Raw genomic sequence first — 17667 nt, forward strand, 5'->3', positions numbered from 1 at the left:
CGGCCTGTGGCGTGGTGCGATCGCCCGGTCGACCATTCGCGCAGGTACTTAGGTAGATCGAATTTGGCGAGCAACCCTATCCTGCGCGGGTGGGCAATTGGCACGATCGTGGTGAGGTTAAACCCTCACCCGTGACTAGCTCCCGGCATTGGTCCAAGAGGGTCATGACTGAATTGTCCATCCGGTGGGCGACGTGCCACGATTCGAGTCACGTGGCCATCCGCACGCCGGCGGGTGCGAATTCGCAACAATATATATATATATATATATATATATATATATATCGACAGGACAGATATATATATATATATATATATATATATATATATATATATATATCGACAGGACAGATATATATATATATATATATATATATATATATATATATATATATATATATATATATATCGACAGGACAGATATATATATATATATATATATATATATATATATATATCGACAGATGAAGTATGTATGAATTTTATTGATATACCAAGTTGCCCAGAAGTAATCGTGCAGTTTCCAGAACAATTTCACTTCACTTTCATTGTTATTTTATAATTTCTAGTTATTATTATTAATATTATTTTGACTATTAATTGATTTTTATTTGATGTTATTAATTGAAAAGTATTTTGATTTCAGAATCCCCAAAAAGTGCAAGATTTGAACCATGGAGGATCTTTTTCTGCTTAAATGTGGATTCTCTGACTGCCATATTACTTCTGGGCCACTCAGGTAGAATGTTTTTTAATGCAATATATAGATTTTTTTCTTTACTTTTTCATCCTTAACCATCCTCACCTTGTCAATGCTGAAGGGATCTTTACCACAATTGGTTTTCTCATAATGAACTGCAAGAAGAACAAATGCAAATCATCATTAGTTGAGGTTTTGCACTGATTTTGTTCCAATGGAAGATAAAAACAATGCATTTTCGAGATAGAGTAAATTGTAGTGTTAGGAAGAGAAAGAGTGATTTCAATTGTATTTGTTGCAAATAAAGATTTTTAATGAGTTGGTTGTTTTGCACCTAATTATTGTCATTTATTTCCTTGAACAGGCAAAGGCCTGTTATATCAAACACGCCCACAAGCGCGCGCACACACACACACACAAACACACACACACACACACACACACACACACACACACACACACACACACACACACACACACACACACACACACACACACACACACACCCGTCTTGCATAGCGACAATCATTATTCAATGAAAGATGTAGGGATGGTTTCACATGATCATTTCTTATGACCATTCCTACCTTGTTTACAGATTTTTTGGAGGAACATCCTGACATCCTTTTGCATTTTTTGAAATATTTATAATTGTTGTTTCTTTACTTTTATAAATGTGTTTACATGCTGGAGATTCTTGGGATTTGTGTTATATAAAGCATGAGCAGTCCCACTCTCTCTCTCTCTCCCCCCACCCCCCCTTTATCAGGAGGAATGATAAGGGTACAGAAGGGAAATTTGAAGTGGAGTGCAAGCTACTGAAGAAAATTAACTGATGAATTTGATGTCACAGTAATTTCTGGTTTTAAAGTGTTTTGCCAAGAGAATATGACAAGAGCACGTACCTTTTCTTATTCAAAGCTCATGTGAATCAGATGAAAACTGATTGTTTGTCAGATTGAAATGGATAATTTTAGAAGTGTGATGCGGAGTTGACCTTTGACCTTGTGAACTCAAAAATAGTTGGTTTCCCAAATCAGTGACACAATATGCAAATCCTGTTCAAATTTCAAATCAATCAGATGAAAAACGACCATTTTAGAAATTCTACCTCAAGATAACCTTTGACCTTTGACCTCAAAATCAAAAGGCTTCTCAGTTGAAACTACCTCAACAAATTGGTGAAGTTTTGTGAAGATCGGTTTTAAATTGTGACTTGTAGCCGATCAACAGACAAAAACACAGACAGAATAACAAAATCGACTGACTAATATACTTGAAAAATCTTTGATTTTGCAAGTAACAGACAGACACAGAGAGGGGTGAAAATATAACCTCCTTCACCTTCAGTGGCAGAGGTAGTAACATATAATTAGAATGTACCTTTTAAATCTTTCGACTCTTGAGACTGCTGAGACCCTTACAAGCCATTAGACATTTATATTCAACCCCTTTAACCCAATTATAACTACAGATCCTTGAGCTCCATTAAGAGCCCCAAGAACCTTAAAACGCTGAAACACCTTTGCATGAGCCTGAAGATAACAAGACCCTAAGACCCAAAGACCGTATGACACCCAAGACCCTTAAGACCTCCTATAGCCCCAATGACCCCAAAGACACACATCAGCCCCAAGACCCCCCAAGATCCTTTAAGACTGCAAATCCCCCAAAATCCCTCAATACCTCTTAGACCCATATTATCATGAAGACCACCCCCAAGACACGTTAAGACCCTTTAAGACACCAAACACTCCGAAAACCCTCATACCCCAAGACCCTTAAGACCCTTCAAACTACCAAGACCCTTAAGACCCCTTCAATGCCTTTTACTTTTAAAGAACCTTTCAACACTTGAGACTCATTTATACCCCCTTCACCTTTTTGACCTTTTATACCCTTAAGACTCCGAGAAACTTTTGAACCCAGGGACCATTAAGTCCATTGACTCCCTTTAGACCCCTCAAAACTTAACATAAATTGGACCCCTTACACCCTTCAGACATGTTTGACAGCTTGGAACCTTGACCATTTTTAGCCTTAGACAACCTCGACTGCTTTCGATATTTTTGCATGCTTGAAAGATTAGATGTTTCGACCCATAAAACCCCAACTAATTTTTAGAACATACCCTTTATACCATCTTTGAACCCTTTAGGCACACAGCAAGCAAACATCAACAGTCTTCTGGAAAAACTCAGACTATACTTTTTCAGTAAGTAATGAACAAACTCGACTCACCCAGAGGGTGTGTACTCTGCCTGTGTATCTACCCTTTCACCTGTTCGGGTTATCATTGTGGAGTTTCGGATTGGAAAGGTGACACAGTCAGCCAGAGCATGTCATTGCCTGCAATCTGGCTACAAATTTGACTTTGATGGGACCTGTGTCCTATACACGACTGAGGGTTTATTGGTTTTATTGGCTTGGGGTTTATTGGCCTGAGGAAGCCAGCTGTGAAACTGGTTGAACGTATCCCAAGACCGGGTCTGCTCTTCCTTAATGTTCAAATTAGTGGAGTAGATGTCGTTTTTACTTTTGGTTGGAACTGCTTAATTCTTCTTTAAAAAAAAAAAGTACACATACATCTACATATATTTTAGTATATACACAACAGCCTGATGGAATTTCACTTCTCACCATTTTTTTTTCCATATCCCATATTATATATATATATATATATATATATATATATATATATATATATATATATATATATATATATATATATATATATATATATATATATATATATATATATATATATATATATATATATATATATGTTTTGTTGTGTTCTGGGAACCGCCTCCCTTCAAACACAATGGCATCCATCATACAGTGGTTGGCAGACAGTTATTTCATTAATATACGTTCAGATCGTCCCTTCCTACTTGTCTAATGGGTCAAACAGGACAGTGCATTGTGTGAATTTCATAGTTAGGTCTGATTAAATCTCAGACTTCATTCCTACTCTGCCTTTTCTCTTATCCCTGAGGTAAACCCAAGCCACGGCCACACCATTCGCTGTGAGAATGGGTCCTTGCAAAGGCCGGCAGGTACTGTGCTTGGACACCCACCTGTAAAAGCCATGGCTGTGCCCTTCGCTGTAAGAAGGGGTCCTCGCGAAGGCCGAAAGGCACTATGCTCGGACACCCACCTCAAAAACCGCGGTCGTGCCCTTCATGTAAGAACATGTCCTCACAGAAGACCAAAAGGAACAAAACACCAAATGCATGCGACGTACTCTTTTCAACCCATTTCTGAGTCTAATAATTATATCTATCTTCTTCTTCAACCCAAACCTACATATAGTATTTATATCCAATATTTTCCCTCAATTCCTGACACAGATCAGGGCTGGCACCGTGCACACCACAGCTTTTGATAAATGACCACATGCTCAATGGTGGTGGACCAACTGGCAGTCCTAGGATAATTTATTATCGTACATAGAGCAGGGCACGAATAACCCACATCATGTTCGGGTCTGCATGGGTTTACCATAACAGATTACCATCAGTCTTCGCTGGGGCATGCTCCAGGGGTTCGGTGCAGGGCGATTTGTATCATGGGGTTCGGAGCGAGACGATTTTGCAGCTCAGCTATGGCAAGCCGGATGTCCAGTGAGGCCGCTTCCGGTCATGGCGGCCAGCCCGTGTGCTGGCCGGGGCCCAACCAGAGTGCCCGATTCGGGTGACGACACATCGCTTCGGGTCATCACCCCCGCTCGCACCACAGAGTCGATAAAAGTCACACCACAGGGTCGCGGGGCTGTCGGTCGTCGTCTTTCCTGCTCAGTTTTCCCCGTTTGCTGGTGGTTTTCCATCCCTGCTCATCGCTCGTGGTTCCTGTCCTGCTCTGTCTGGCATGAGATTGACAATCTGCCAATAGGCCTGCTGTCTCCACCTTCCTTCACCGACTTGCCGCCAACTCCACCCATCCACCCACCCACCTGATCCTGTCTGCCACTACGCCCACTCGTTTGGACTCCGCCTTTCTCCACCCACTGACATCTGAGTCCGCCCAAAGTCCTTCCTTCACACCTGTCGGCCGCGCCCCATTCTCTCAATCAACGCTTTGATGCACGAAGTGCCACAAAGTGGGAGACGATGCACCAGCTGTCATCGAGGTATCACCCAGCGGAGCATCCCCCCAAAAATTATGGGTGGCACGGTTGGGCAATTGTGCAAGGTATTGAGAGACAGTTAGCCTCATCTCCTCTCCTTTTTCTCGTCTTCATTGGGATGTGTGTGTGTGTGTGTGTGTGTGTGTGTGTGTGTGTGTGTGTGTGTGTGTGTGTGTGTGTGTGTGTGTGTGTGTGTGTGTGTGTGTGTGTGTGTGTGTGTGTGTGTGTCATGGCGCCTGTCCTCATTTAAGTTAACAGTGTAGAATAATTATATCGGGATAACTCTGCTCTGTGCTTTTGAAAGTTACTTGTATTATTGTCGCACCACACTTTCTTCCTATCTCTTCTTACAAACAACAATAAACTACATTCATTGTGCCACATCTTTCCTCACCTGCCTGTTAAAAATTTTTGTGTAGAAATGTTCCCAGCTATATTTTGTCTTTTCTTTCAGTGATCCAGCATGGTCCATATCTTAACCGAGCCGGGACTTTATTCCCAACGATCCGTTCCTTTCAGCTGGTACGTTCTTGGCAGTGTTGCTCAGCTGCATCTGATCCAGTAAAGTGATCCCGTTCAGCAAGGTGCACCAAGGGTGTGTCCCCCGGTAATTAGATCACGTGATTATTTTTTGGGGTATCTGCATAAACTAGACGGAGGACCCTAGATCATGTAGTTGAGTTATTGGCGTTCACAGTCATTTAGTTACCCGCCACATTACCGAATTATCCGTGTGTGACGGCCTGAAATTCCGAGGAGTCTGGTGGGAACCTGAGATCACTGCCCACCCTAGTGGTCTTCTCACCCAACCCCCGGCCCACAACAATATCCATAACCATTTCCAATTGAAGTTATGGTGTCATGTTGAATTACTATTTCAATTCTCAAGCTGGTGGGAACTTATTCTTGCAAAAGCAGAAGTCATGGCAAGAAGTGTAACATTAAATTCCTCTTTCTGGAATTGTATTTTCACCCTTCAATTAGAGGAAGTTTATTCTGCTTCTTTGCAACACATTTGTCATTCAATTATTTAAAGAGTGTGAAACTAAATGAGATGCAATCCTTCATGGTTTGTGTTTATTCATCATCAATTCTAACAGTTATTAATAATAATAATAATAATAATAATAATGATAATAATTACAGAAAGCCTTCTTACCTTTGCTGTCATCACAAAAAACTGCCAAAAGATAAGAGTAAGTGAAAGAGTCATTGCATGTTTTGAGAATAATTTCATCACAGTGTCATTTTGTCCAATTACTGCCAGAAGCCTGTGTTTATTGGCAAAAAAAAAAATCACTTTTCAACATTTCCCTCTTTTGACAAACTTTTACTGCCTGCCCTTATTTAACATTAACATAGTTTTTCAGGCAGTTATGGTTGCCACCTGCACAAATTTCACAATGGGTTCTTTCATAAGTTCTCAAACAGAGCAGCGAAACTCATGATCACTTTGCAGTTTTAAAAAAGTGTTGCAGTGTCACTCTCGTTTCTGATTAAAGGGACACTTGGGGTTATATTCCATTCACTTTTATTGTGGAACAGTGCCACTCATGCTCATGCTCTGGACCAATTAGGTCCACAAGTTAATGTCTTTTGTTTGAGAACTGGAGTAAAAATAAATGGTCTTGGGGCTCATCAGTTTCCATGGCTGAGAACCAACTACGACCAGGTCGCTGCATTGTCATAATTTGCTCTCGGTCCGTGTATGAATACTTTTAATTTGGCTAGGGTACTTAACCACGAGGGCCATCTCTTATTCGAAAGGCAACGTAGGATTTTTCGCATAAACCAGTCAATCGTACAGAAACAGGGAGGTGTGCGAAAGCAGGAAAAGAGCACAACCTGAAGGAAACAAAAGAAAACTTAACCTATTTATTGAGAATCAAGTGGAATCGTTTTTATTGTATAATCATGTCAACATTTTCATAATGTATTGTATGAGCTGCAACAACTATTTAACATTGACCTGATGGCAACTCAGGTCTCACCTTTATTTTCAAAAACGAATTTCTCTTCATTTGCCAAGTTTGCCTGAACCACTGCTTTGTTGAATTCTTCCATTACGTCTTTTGTAACATGGGGTGTCCGTGCTGCAACAAACAACATTAGTGTGGCATTCCATGCTGTTCCATACAGTGTGAAACAAGCAAAGCTGTAGTTAATTTTTGAAGAAAAAAAAAGTCAATTTCTGAAACCCTTTGTTCTGCATTTTTTGACAAAGGTAAATATAAATGAAATTCTGCACACATAATTTAGCCTTTTCACAATGTTTCAGCCAAACATTCACCATTGTTTTATTTTTTCATTTCCACGTTTGGGCAGAAATTTATTGGTAAGCCCTTGTATAATATATGCACATGTTCATGTGTTATATTTGGTAAATAATGCAAATAATATTGAGGGAATAAGTGAATAGTGGGTGGACATTTTCATGTTTTCAACAAACAATTGTTTTCATCCTTGTCCTGCTCGCCATTTTGGAACTTGAAGCTCAGAACACATAATTTTGTTTCCACTTTGGCTAAAACCAGTCAGAAAACCTCAGGAGGGCAAGCAAAGCCACTAACTGTTTGCTCAGCTTCTCTGGGCAGAGATAATGGGGGATGGAATGCCACCCATCTGCCTCACCCTACCCCTACACCCATTTCCACTGAAAGCAATGAATGAGAACATGGGGGTTTAAAATTTGGCCAGAGGGTATAAATTCAGAATGTGGAGGGGAGGTGAATATCTTTTAGATATAAAGGATTGACAAAAATAATAATGGATGTTTTTTTATCATCTGCTACATTGGGAAGACTGCAATAGCAGTCAACCTGAGCCATGCACGAGATCTCAGGATCCAGCACTTCTTCTTCTTGCGTATGGTCAATATGGATTGCGCTTAAGTTGAATGTCCAGGTTATGCAGCCGTGTGGCTGCTGCAGAGGTGAGTTGCTGGAGAGCTAAAAGTCCTCCTGATAACTTCCGCAAGGGACAGTGTGACATGATGTGCTCCATCATCTTAACTCCTCCGCAGTCAAAGAGTGCATCCTCCATCGGTGGAGGATACTACCGCAGCAGTCCTTGCCAGTGCGAAGCCTGTTGAGGGCTGTCCATTGCCTACCGATGTGGGACTGTGAAGCCAGGTGGAGGAATGTCCACTATATTTATTGTTGGATACTTTGTGATGCTTATGATCATCTGGAGAGGCCAGCATTCGTGACGATATTTCATTTCTGCACATGCCATAACTTCGACAATCTCTTAAACTAACCCAAAATACAAAAGATAAGCTCTAGAATTGAACTTAGCAGCACTTCTGACAGCTAAAATGTGTTCATTTGTCAAATTTGGTCATATTTTTTTATTTTCGGCATCTCCGGGAAGGGTGTGTTTAATAGGCTGGATCCACAATCACTTGCCAAGCCAACTGTTCCTGAGGCCTAAGTCACATTTGCTCTATGGCGAGGATACAGCGGCCGTACACCCTCTGAATTGACAGAAACGTGCGGCGGCTGCAGAGTTTCTGAGGTGGCCTCAGGATGGCCTCTTCGCCGTTTGGCTATATTTTACAGGCCGTAGGGTCGCCGTGGAATTATAGCGTGGAGTTATAACTTTTTTCATTTCTATGTTCGCCGTAGCAATTCGACAAGCCGAAACAAAAGAACTGGTAAAAAATTAAAAAAGAACCCACTCGTTACCGGCCGTCTGGCCGCACGTTCGCCTTATACTCCAGGCAATCTGAATGATATCGGGGGTCAACCTAGAACAAATTGCAACAGTTTCGCAATAAAAAATTTTTGGTACATATATATGTTGGGAAAGACATACTAATAGTATAGGTGAATAAATTTGATGGAACAATATGTGGCAGCCATTTTAAAAATGGCAGCCATTGAAAATTTCAATATTTTTTATATTCTAATATTTGCTATTTTCGGTCATTAAATGGCCATATATGATTAAATTTGTACTGCAGCCTATGAACTTGGGTTATTATCTTATAGTTAGGATAATAGAATTTCATATTTGATCTTCCCTTCATTAGCATAAATCCAATATGGCCGCCAATTTTTTTCCAATTTTCATGATTTTGCTCATAGTTTTGCAACCAAATCATGTATAATCTTGCTTTTTATCTCTATTTCTAGGTATTCATGGAAGGAGAATATAGTTAGATCAATATTAATCCATTTCAGACCTTCCTTTCTGTACAGTTGGCCCATTTAGGGGGTGCTGAAGTACAGCAGTACTCGTGAGTGAAAACCAGCTTTTTGGATGACCGCTGTGAAGATATGTGAAAAATTGTAGTAAAACACCAAATTAGCCACAAACGAGTTTGAGGAGAGGCTTAGTGAATTTTGATATAGTAACAAGCATGTGAAAATCCAAAATGGACACCACGCAGATCAATTATTGTAATAACTTTGTAAATATTTGTCGCAACAACATAGATGAGGTGTCCTGTATGTTTTCAGACATAAGGAACCTCATGGAACCATTGTTTACTTCATAAAATTTATGTAAACAAACAACCATCTCACATTTTTTTTACTTCACTTATTATTTACTCAATAACAATGAGTGCAAGAAGACATACTGAATTCATGGAGTGCTGAAGTCTGATCCAACCACATGGAGCAAAGCGGGACATAGTTAAGAATACTTAAGGTACTATTTTGTATTTTCACCATTTTACTGTTGTTATAATTAAGAGCTGTTAAGATACTAAATCTTAAGATCTACTTGCACAATATGCATAATATTATGCTATGCTTACTTGTATTGCAGGATGGTGAGCACATGTGTATTTTGCAAGGAGTCAGTGACAGATGAAAAGCCCATTGTGACATTGGGAGCAAAAAAAAAATATTCTCAGAGCAAGTGAAAGTCGTCAAAGTGACATTACAGTAAACCCTGGAGACATTGTCCACATTAAATGCAGAAGAGAATATATAAACCCCCATGTGATCAGTGCATACAAAAGAAAACAAGCTGGCAGTCTACCTCGTAAAGATGGTCCAAAATCTGCCCTTAGATCAACTGAGACATTCTTCGACTACAAGACTGACTGTTTATTTTGCGGTTGTTCGGATCCATATGATGGTCACAAACAAGAATCTAAGCTCATTCCAGTCAGGTCGATGGATTTTTCGGCCAAAGTTCTTACAGCATGTGACAGCTTCACTAATGACTGGGTGGATATGGTTCGTGCCTGTGTGCTGTATGCAATAGACTTACCAGCAGCAGATGCAGTCTATCACCAACTGTGCAGTGTCAACTTTAGAATGGGAAAACACGTTCCTCAAATCTTTGTGCCAAAAGATGGTCCACGAGCATCGAAATACACTCGAATGGGCGGTCGACCCAAGGATGTGATCAGAAATGAAGCTTTTCTGAAAGTAGCTGACTATTTGGAGGAAAACCATGATGAACAGATAACTGTCAACGACCTGGCTGAGAAAATGAAAGAATACACAGAACCAGAAGAATGCGAATGCGACCCGTACAGCTCCAAATACATGAAAAGTAAGATAAAGCAACACTTAGGTGATAAGATTGTCTTCATAGAGATAAATGGAAACCCAATGTAGTCACATTTGTAAGCACTGCTGCACGGATCCTACAGGACTTCCATTACCAACAGAAACACCATATGTTGGATGAAACAATCCACACCATTGAGACCACAGCAAAGCTAATTAAACAGGATATCAAGGATGTGAAGCAGTCCAATGATACCTATCCTACTTATAGCGAAATATCATCTGCCGAGAAGGGGATGGATTACCTTCCTAAGTCTTTACAAACTTTTCTCAGCACATTGTTCGTTGGACAGCACAATGAACCCAAGCTGACATCAATCAGACAGGCTATAATGCAAGCCACGCGTCCACATGTGCTTTTAGTACCCCTCCAGGTTGGTCTAGGCGTCCAGTTGGATCATCATTTCCAGTCCAAATTTTTGATTGATACACTCCATCGACATGGATTTTGCCTTTCCTATTCCGAAGTAAAGAAGTTTGAAAGGAGCGCAGCAATGATGCAGGGAACAGATATACAAAACTGCACTCTGGAGCATTTCCTTCAGTATGCAGTGGATAATGTTGATCACAACATCAGAACCATTGACGGTAAAAACACATTCCATGGCATGGGCATTATTGTAGGAATTACACCAAAAACGACCACCACCAAACCATTCAGAAGGATCAATGTAACCAATGAAGACATCAAAGCTGTTGGTGGTATCAACATAGAGCACTTTACCGACAACAGAAATATGGAATCAATGCACTACTCAACCTTACAAATCCAGACTTGGAGAAACCCTATGCAAAGCTTGATCTACTGTGGGAAGCATCACTGATGCTGAAGACTGCAACACCTTTGTGGTCCGGATTGATGCAGATGGTGTACAAAGGTGAACAGCCTGGAGAACCATCCCTCATGTTCCTGCCCATGATAGACATGGATCCAAATGATTTGTCTTGCATATATTCAACCTTCAAGTTTGTCTGTTTGCATGCAGCTCGGTATAACTCCACCCCAATAATAACATTTGACCAGCCTCTGTGGTGGAAAGCGAACATGATTGTGGAAAGCGAGCCCGAAACAAGTCCACTAAACTCGGTGGTAGTTCGTCTTGGAGGTTTCCACATTGAAATGAGCTTCTTGGGTTGTATTGGTCATTTGATGGGAGGGTCCGGGCTGCGTGAAGTTCTTCAGGTAATCTATGCTGACAACGCAGTGGGACATATACTCTCTGGCAAAGCAGTATCTCGAGATGTGAGGAAGCATCTCCTGGTAGACGTTGGTCTCAATGCACTTCTGATAGCTCAAGCACTCAGCCTTGAAATCCCCAAAGACGAATCAACACAGGAGCCATCTACATCCAGAGACACCATGTCAGTTGTTGACCAACCCTGTGACAGCAATTCAGCGGGAATCAGCAGGGAGGAGCAGTCAGAGCAAGACGAGATGTCCATGTTAACCGAGCTGATGAAACATTTGCTCACGGGATCCATACCAGCTTCTGAAGTTGAAACAGATGAAGTACTGGTCAGGTTTGAGGATACCATAGCTAGCAAAAAGGAAAACCTTCAATCTCTGAGGACATCAAAGCTTTGGCTCCAGTATCTTGATATGATTAAGCTGCTACGAGGCTTCCCCACAGGGGAGAGAACAGGGAATTGGGCCCTACACCTGCAAAGCCTATATGACATGCTGCCATATTTTGCAGCATCAGGACACAACCTGTACCTGAAATCAATACACCTGCATCTATAAAAGATGAGTAGATTGTCTGAACAACATCTCGAAGTCTACAGACATTTCTTAGAAGGACTACATGTTATCCGGCGTTCAGAGAGGTCTTGGGCTGGTTTTTCAACTGATTTTATCATCGAGCAATGTCTGATGTGCAGCATAAAGACAACTGGAGGACTGACAAGAGGAAGAGGTTTGACTGAGGCCCAGCGCGTTATATGGGTACTTTCGACTCCCATATGTGCAGCGGTGAACATTGCTATGCAAGAGTTCACCAACATTCAGTATACAACAAGTGAACAGCATAAGGATGCTACATCAGCAAGGATGAAAACAGATAGGCATGACTGTCAAGCTATTTTGCAGTATCTGTCTCAAAGAAACCCATTTAGCTCGGAATCCCCACTGCGTAACATTGCAACTGGTGTTCTCGCTGGATCAGCTGTAGATGCATGTGATGCCAAGATGGTATGTCAGGCAATCATAAAATCTATGGAAGGATATGCAGTGGCAAGTCATTCCCTCAACAAAAAGGACCAGGCCATCACAATGGATGTCAAACCAACTGCCAAGAAACGAGACGATGAATTTCTCGTCGACGGCCAACTTCTGTTCCAGCGTTTGTCACTGCTGGTTCCAGGTGTGACGACTTGTCAAAGATCTTCAGTTTCGAACTATGCACGTATCCACCTGCTCTATTTGAATCAAATGGTTTCATGAGGCGAGCCAACAAAGCTAACCTTGCAGATGCATTGTGGACATCAGAGATTGCAGCTGCATCTGGTCTGACAACTGATGTGCAATATGTTCTATATGGAGGTGCTTTGCTTCACCGGAAACCATGGTCAAAAGCAGCTACGTGGGACAGTATCTGCAAGCAGTACACAAGTTACGTCAAACACAAATATGGCAAGGCCATAATAATATTTGATGGATATTTGGATGGACCAAGCCCCAAAGATTGCACACATTTAAAGAGGAATGGTGGATTTGTCGGAGCAGAAGTACACTTCTCAAACACAATGGCACTCCAGACTACAAAATAAGAGTTCCTCTGTAACAAGAAGAACAAGCAGCGATTTATTAACATGCTGTCTCAGAGGCTCCAAGAAGAAGGGTGTGATGTATTCCATGCAAGAGGGGACGCCGACCTCCTCATTGTCAAAACAGCTATCGCATCATCTGCAAGAATGGACACGATACAAATTGGTGATGACACAGATCTGTTGGTACTTTTGTGTCATCATGCAATCAACATGTCACACAATATCTTCTTTAGGCCAGAACAGAAGACACACTCACAAAAAGTTCAACAATGCTGGAATATCAGAGAAACAAGATCGTTGCTAGGTGATGTTGTATGTGACTATCTACCTTTTGTACATGCCATCGCTGGTTGCGACACAACGTCTCAAGTGTTCAGCGTTGGAAAAAAGGTGCCATTACTAGAAATCAAGAAAGGCTCATAGTTTGCAAAACAAGCATCTGTCCTCATGAAAAAGATGCCAAAAAAGAAGAAATTGTAGTAGCAGAAGAACACGCAATGGTCTCAGTGTACAAAGGACGTCAATTAGAACCTCTCAATGATCTGAGAGGTCAGGTTCGATCTGTGACCTGCTACAGGTACCATGTAAACCTGTACTAACCTGTTCCATGGTCGGGTTGTCGGCGACTAAACCGTCTCCCCCACCAGGTTTTCTGGTGAGGAGGGTGTTTGGATATGGACACCCAGCAGGATTAAAAACAAAACCTGTCAAAGGGCGGAGGAGCTCCTTGTGAGCCAACGGCCATCCATATCTAGTGCCCAACTGTGTCTGCGGACGTCCTCCTGCAGTTGGGTTACTTCTTATTAGGAGGTTGGTGGCAGGATTTGCACTCCAGCCACCGTAAAACGCTTCATTCCGCAAAACGCAAAAAACGCAAAAAAATCTGAAAACCCACTCTGTGGGAGTACCTCCTGTGCAGCTTCCCTTCGCAGGGCAGCTCACCGGATGATGGGATTGGGGCAAAGCCTTCGGGACCCCCAATCTTTGATAGGAGGGAAACCACGGGGTAACATCCCTGGGTCAGATTGCGGGAGAGTGTGTCGGAGTGGTGCTGAGGTGTCGTCCACCAGACGGCGGTCTCCTTGGGTTAACCTGAGGCGGTCCCTTCGGGTGGGTGCCTGGAATGTCCTATCCCTAAGAGAGGATGATCACCTGTCTCTGTTATCATCTGAGCTCAAGCGTTTGGACATCGGGATTGCAGCTCTCTCTGAGGTTCGGAGACCGGATTGCGGCGAGATAATGGTGGGTGGTTACACCTACTATTGGTCTGGTCGCTCTGATGGTTACCATACCCAAGGAGTTGCTGTAGCTGTGTCCAATAAGCTGACCCCAATGATAATTGAGGTAACACCGGTCAACGAGCGTATTATGAGATTAAGGATTCGTCACTCCTTAGGTGTCATTTCCCTGGTCTCTATTTATGCTCCGACTGAGGCGAGTGATCTTACCGTGAAAGATGCATTCTACGCCACACTCGAGTCTGTGGTTGATCAGTGCCCCAGACGAGATACAATTCTAGTCTTGGGGGATTTCAATGCATCGACTGGAACTGATAGGGATGGTTATGAGGTGTGTGTTGGTCCCCATGGGTCAGGAACTATGAACCAGAATAGCACTAAGTTCCTTGACTTTGCAAGAAGCCATGGACTTAGGGTGGCTGGTTCATGGTTTCAGCGCCCCATAAGCTCATCGCTGGACTTGGTATTCCAACGCTGGCGGTGTGGCAAAGGAGATTGACCATGTCCTCATTGACGGTCGTTGGAGGATGATCCAGAACTGCAGGGTCTACCGGAGTGCTCAGTTCCTCAATACTGACCACAGGCTTGTTGTAGCAACTCTAAAGCTGCACCTTAAATCCTGGAGAATGGTACCATCCCAGCCTAGGCTGGATGTTGCCAAGCTCAGGGATGAGAGAGTAGCTGAGGAGTTTGCGAACAGGCTGAGTGGACACTTGGGGGGTCTGGGTGCTTTGGGGGGTCCTGAAGAGTTGTGGAGCACCTTCAAGACCACCGTCCTTGATGTTGCCGGTGGATGCCTTGGAGTTCACCGCAGGGCAAAGAAGAATTTTGTCTCTCAAGGGACACTGGATACCATTGACCAGAGTCGCAGGGCCAGGCTGAATGGCAGAGCTGAGCTGTTCAGGGAGCTGAGGCGTAAAACTGTACGTGCACTGAGGGTGGACAAGGAGGCCTATGTGCGAGGAATCTGTGAGGGGGTAGAGCATCACCTGTGGACAGGTGATTCTCGTCCCGCTTACAGGGGAATTCGCGCATTACGTTCATCCAAGCCCATCCCTCGGAGCACTGCAGTTCGAGCAGAGAGTGGTAGGCTCTTGACAGAGGAGTCTGAAGTGAAGGCCCGCTGGGCCGGTTACTTTGAGCGGTTGTACCAGGCTGATCCCCCAGCTGTCGAGTTGGACGTCAAGGGTGTTACAATCCCTGTTGCTGACCCTCGAATCAGCTGTGGTCCACCATCGCTTGTGGAAGCACGGGCTGCGGTGAACCAGTTGAAACGGGGCAAAGCTCCAGGGATCTGTGGCATCCATGCTGAACTTCTCAAGGCTGGTGGAAATGCTGCACTCGCGTCGTTGCATGCAGTTTTGTGCTCTGCCTGGAACACAGGCATCATCCCAACTGACTGGAAGAGGGGCCTTGTTGTCCCTCTCTGGAAAGGGAAGGGTGATCGCCAAGACTGCAACAACTACCGAGGGGTGACGCTGCTCTCAGTGCCGGGCAAGGTCTTTGCTCGGATAATTCTTGATAGGGTTCGCCACCATCTGCTTGAGCACCAGCGTCCAGAGCAGTCAGGCTTTACACCAAAGAGGTCAACGATTGACCGTATCCTTGCTCTTCGTGTCCTCACTGAACGCAGACGAGAGTTTCGGCAGGGGCTGCTTGCAGCCTATGTTGATCTCTGTAAAGCGTTCGATTCAGTGAATCGGGATGTCCTCTGGAGGATTCTTGGTCTTCGCGGGGTGCCACCGAAACTGATCGATCTGATGTCTGAACTCTACTCTGGTACTGAGAGTGCTGTGAAGTGTGGTGGTACCGCCTCTGACTTATTTCCAGTTGTTACTGGAGTTCGTCAGGGATGTGTACTTGCCCCACACTTTTCAGCACTTGTATGGACTGGATTTTTGGGAGGATGTCGGAGAGATCAAGTTGCGGTGCATCGTTTGGCAATGTCAAGATCTCGGACCTTGATTTTGCAGATGATGCAGTCATCTTTGCGGAGACTTTAGACATCCTCTTGGGGGCCCTCGAGGTGCTGAATGAGGAGTCGGAGCCGTTGGGATTACGGATTTCTTGGGTCAAAACAAAGATCCAGGCTTTCGGTGACATCTTGGATGCTGCTGTCCTGTCTGTGTCTGTTTGTGGTGAGGATGTTGAGGTCGTGGATAGATTCACTTACCTTGGCAGTGATATTCATGTCTCCGCAGGTTGTGAGCCGGAGGTCAATAGACGTCTGGGTCGGGCCTGGGGAGTCATGGATTCCCTGGATCATGGGGTGTGGCGCTGCCGGTACCTGTGCGGGAGGACGAAAGTCCGAGTCTTCAGGTCCTTGGTACTTCCAGTCTTGCTCTATGGGTGCGAGACTTGGACTTTGACCAAGGATCTGAGACGGAGACTTAATTCCTTTGGTACCAGGTCTCTTCGGAGAATCCTTGGCTATCGCTGGTCGGATTTTGTGTCCAACGAGCGGTTGCTGAGAGAGACTCGGATGAGATTTGTTACCTGCATAGTCCGTGAGCGTCAGCTGCGGCTGTATGGACATGTGGCTCGTTTTCCTGACGCTGATCCTGCTCACCAGATTCTCTCAGCGAGGGAGTCTCATGAGTGGAGGAGGCCAGTGGGCCGACCACGTGCCTCATGGTTGCAGCAGGTTGACCATCATCTCAAGGAGATGGGGATGGGCCTGGCATCTGCCTGGGGGATGGCCAGACGGAGGCCCCTGGAGTACCGGCGGAAAGTGGACGCAGCGACGCGCTGTTCTGGCACATGCTCCCATACCTGACCTGACCTGAATGATCTGAGACTCCACAAATTCTATGACAAAACCATTTCTCGAAAAGAGATGGTACAGCCTCAATCCTTGCCACATACATCAGGGTCCATCAAATATCACAGTCTGCGGGTTTATCACCAAGTACAAGAATGGACCGATGATACAAGTCATTTACCTGCTGAACAGTGGGGCTGGGAAGTCAACAATGGGCAAATGATGCCTATCCTCACCGACATGATGCCTGCTCCCCAAGATCTCCTCGAAATAATGAGGTGCAACTGCAAGTCAGGCTGCAGAACATTGTGATGTACATGCCGCAAAAATGGACTGGACTGTTCTATGGCATGTGGCGAATGTAGAGGAGTATGCGCCAATATTACGCACTCAGCCACGGACACTGACTCTGAGGAGGAAGAATAGATTATTGCGAGACTGTCAAAGGTTAACCATCTTCCTATGCCTACACCCATGTTCGGTTGCACTACCACCCTTTTCCCAGAACATCAATATAAATATCTATATCAGAAAAGGTGT

The 17667-nt window shown here is 43.7% G+C and overlaps 1 protein-coding gene across 1 annotated transcript in view; it reads right to left on the reverse strand.

Moving 5' to 3' along the window:
- Positions 1 to 17667, reverse strand: part of LOC147035285 (uncharacterized) — a 67165-nt gene that overhangs the window by 26764 nt on the left and 22734 nt on the right. Inside the window, exons 5-7 of the mRNA XM_085896443.1 lie at positions 6820 to 6921; positions 5988 to 6008; positions 805 to 854 (exon numbers count right to left, since the gene is read on the reverse strand). Of these exons, the coding sequence (XP_085752569.1) occupies positions 805 to 854; positions 5988 to 6008; positions 6820 to 6921 (173 nt within the window). The remainder of the gene's footprint in view (positions 1 to 804; positions 855 to 5987; positions 6009 to 6819; positions 6922 to 17667) is intronic.

The sequence above is a fragment of the Eptatretus burgeri genome, chromosome 1 (genome assembly GCF_056783735.1).
Source record: "Eptatretus burgeri isolate ZD-2024b chromosome 1, Ebu_testis_v1, whole genome shotgun sequence".
Taxonomy (NCBI): Eukaryota; Metazoa; Chordata; class Myxini; order Myxiniformes; family Myxinidae; genus Eptatretus; species Eptatretus burgeri.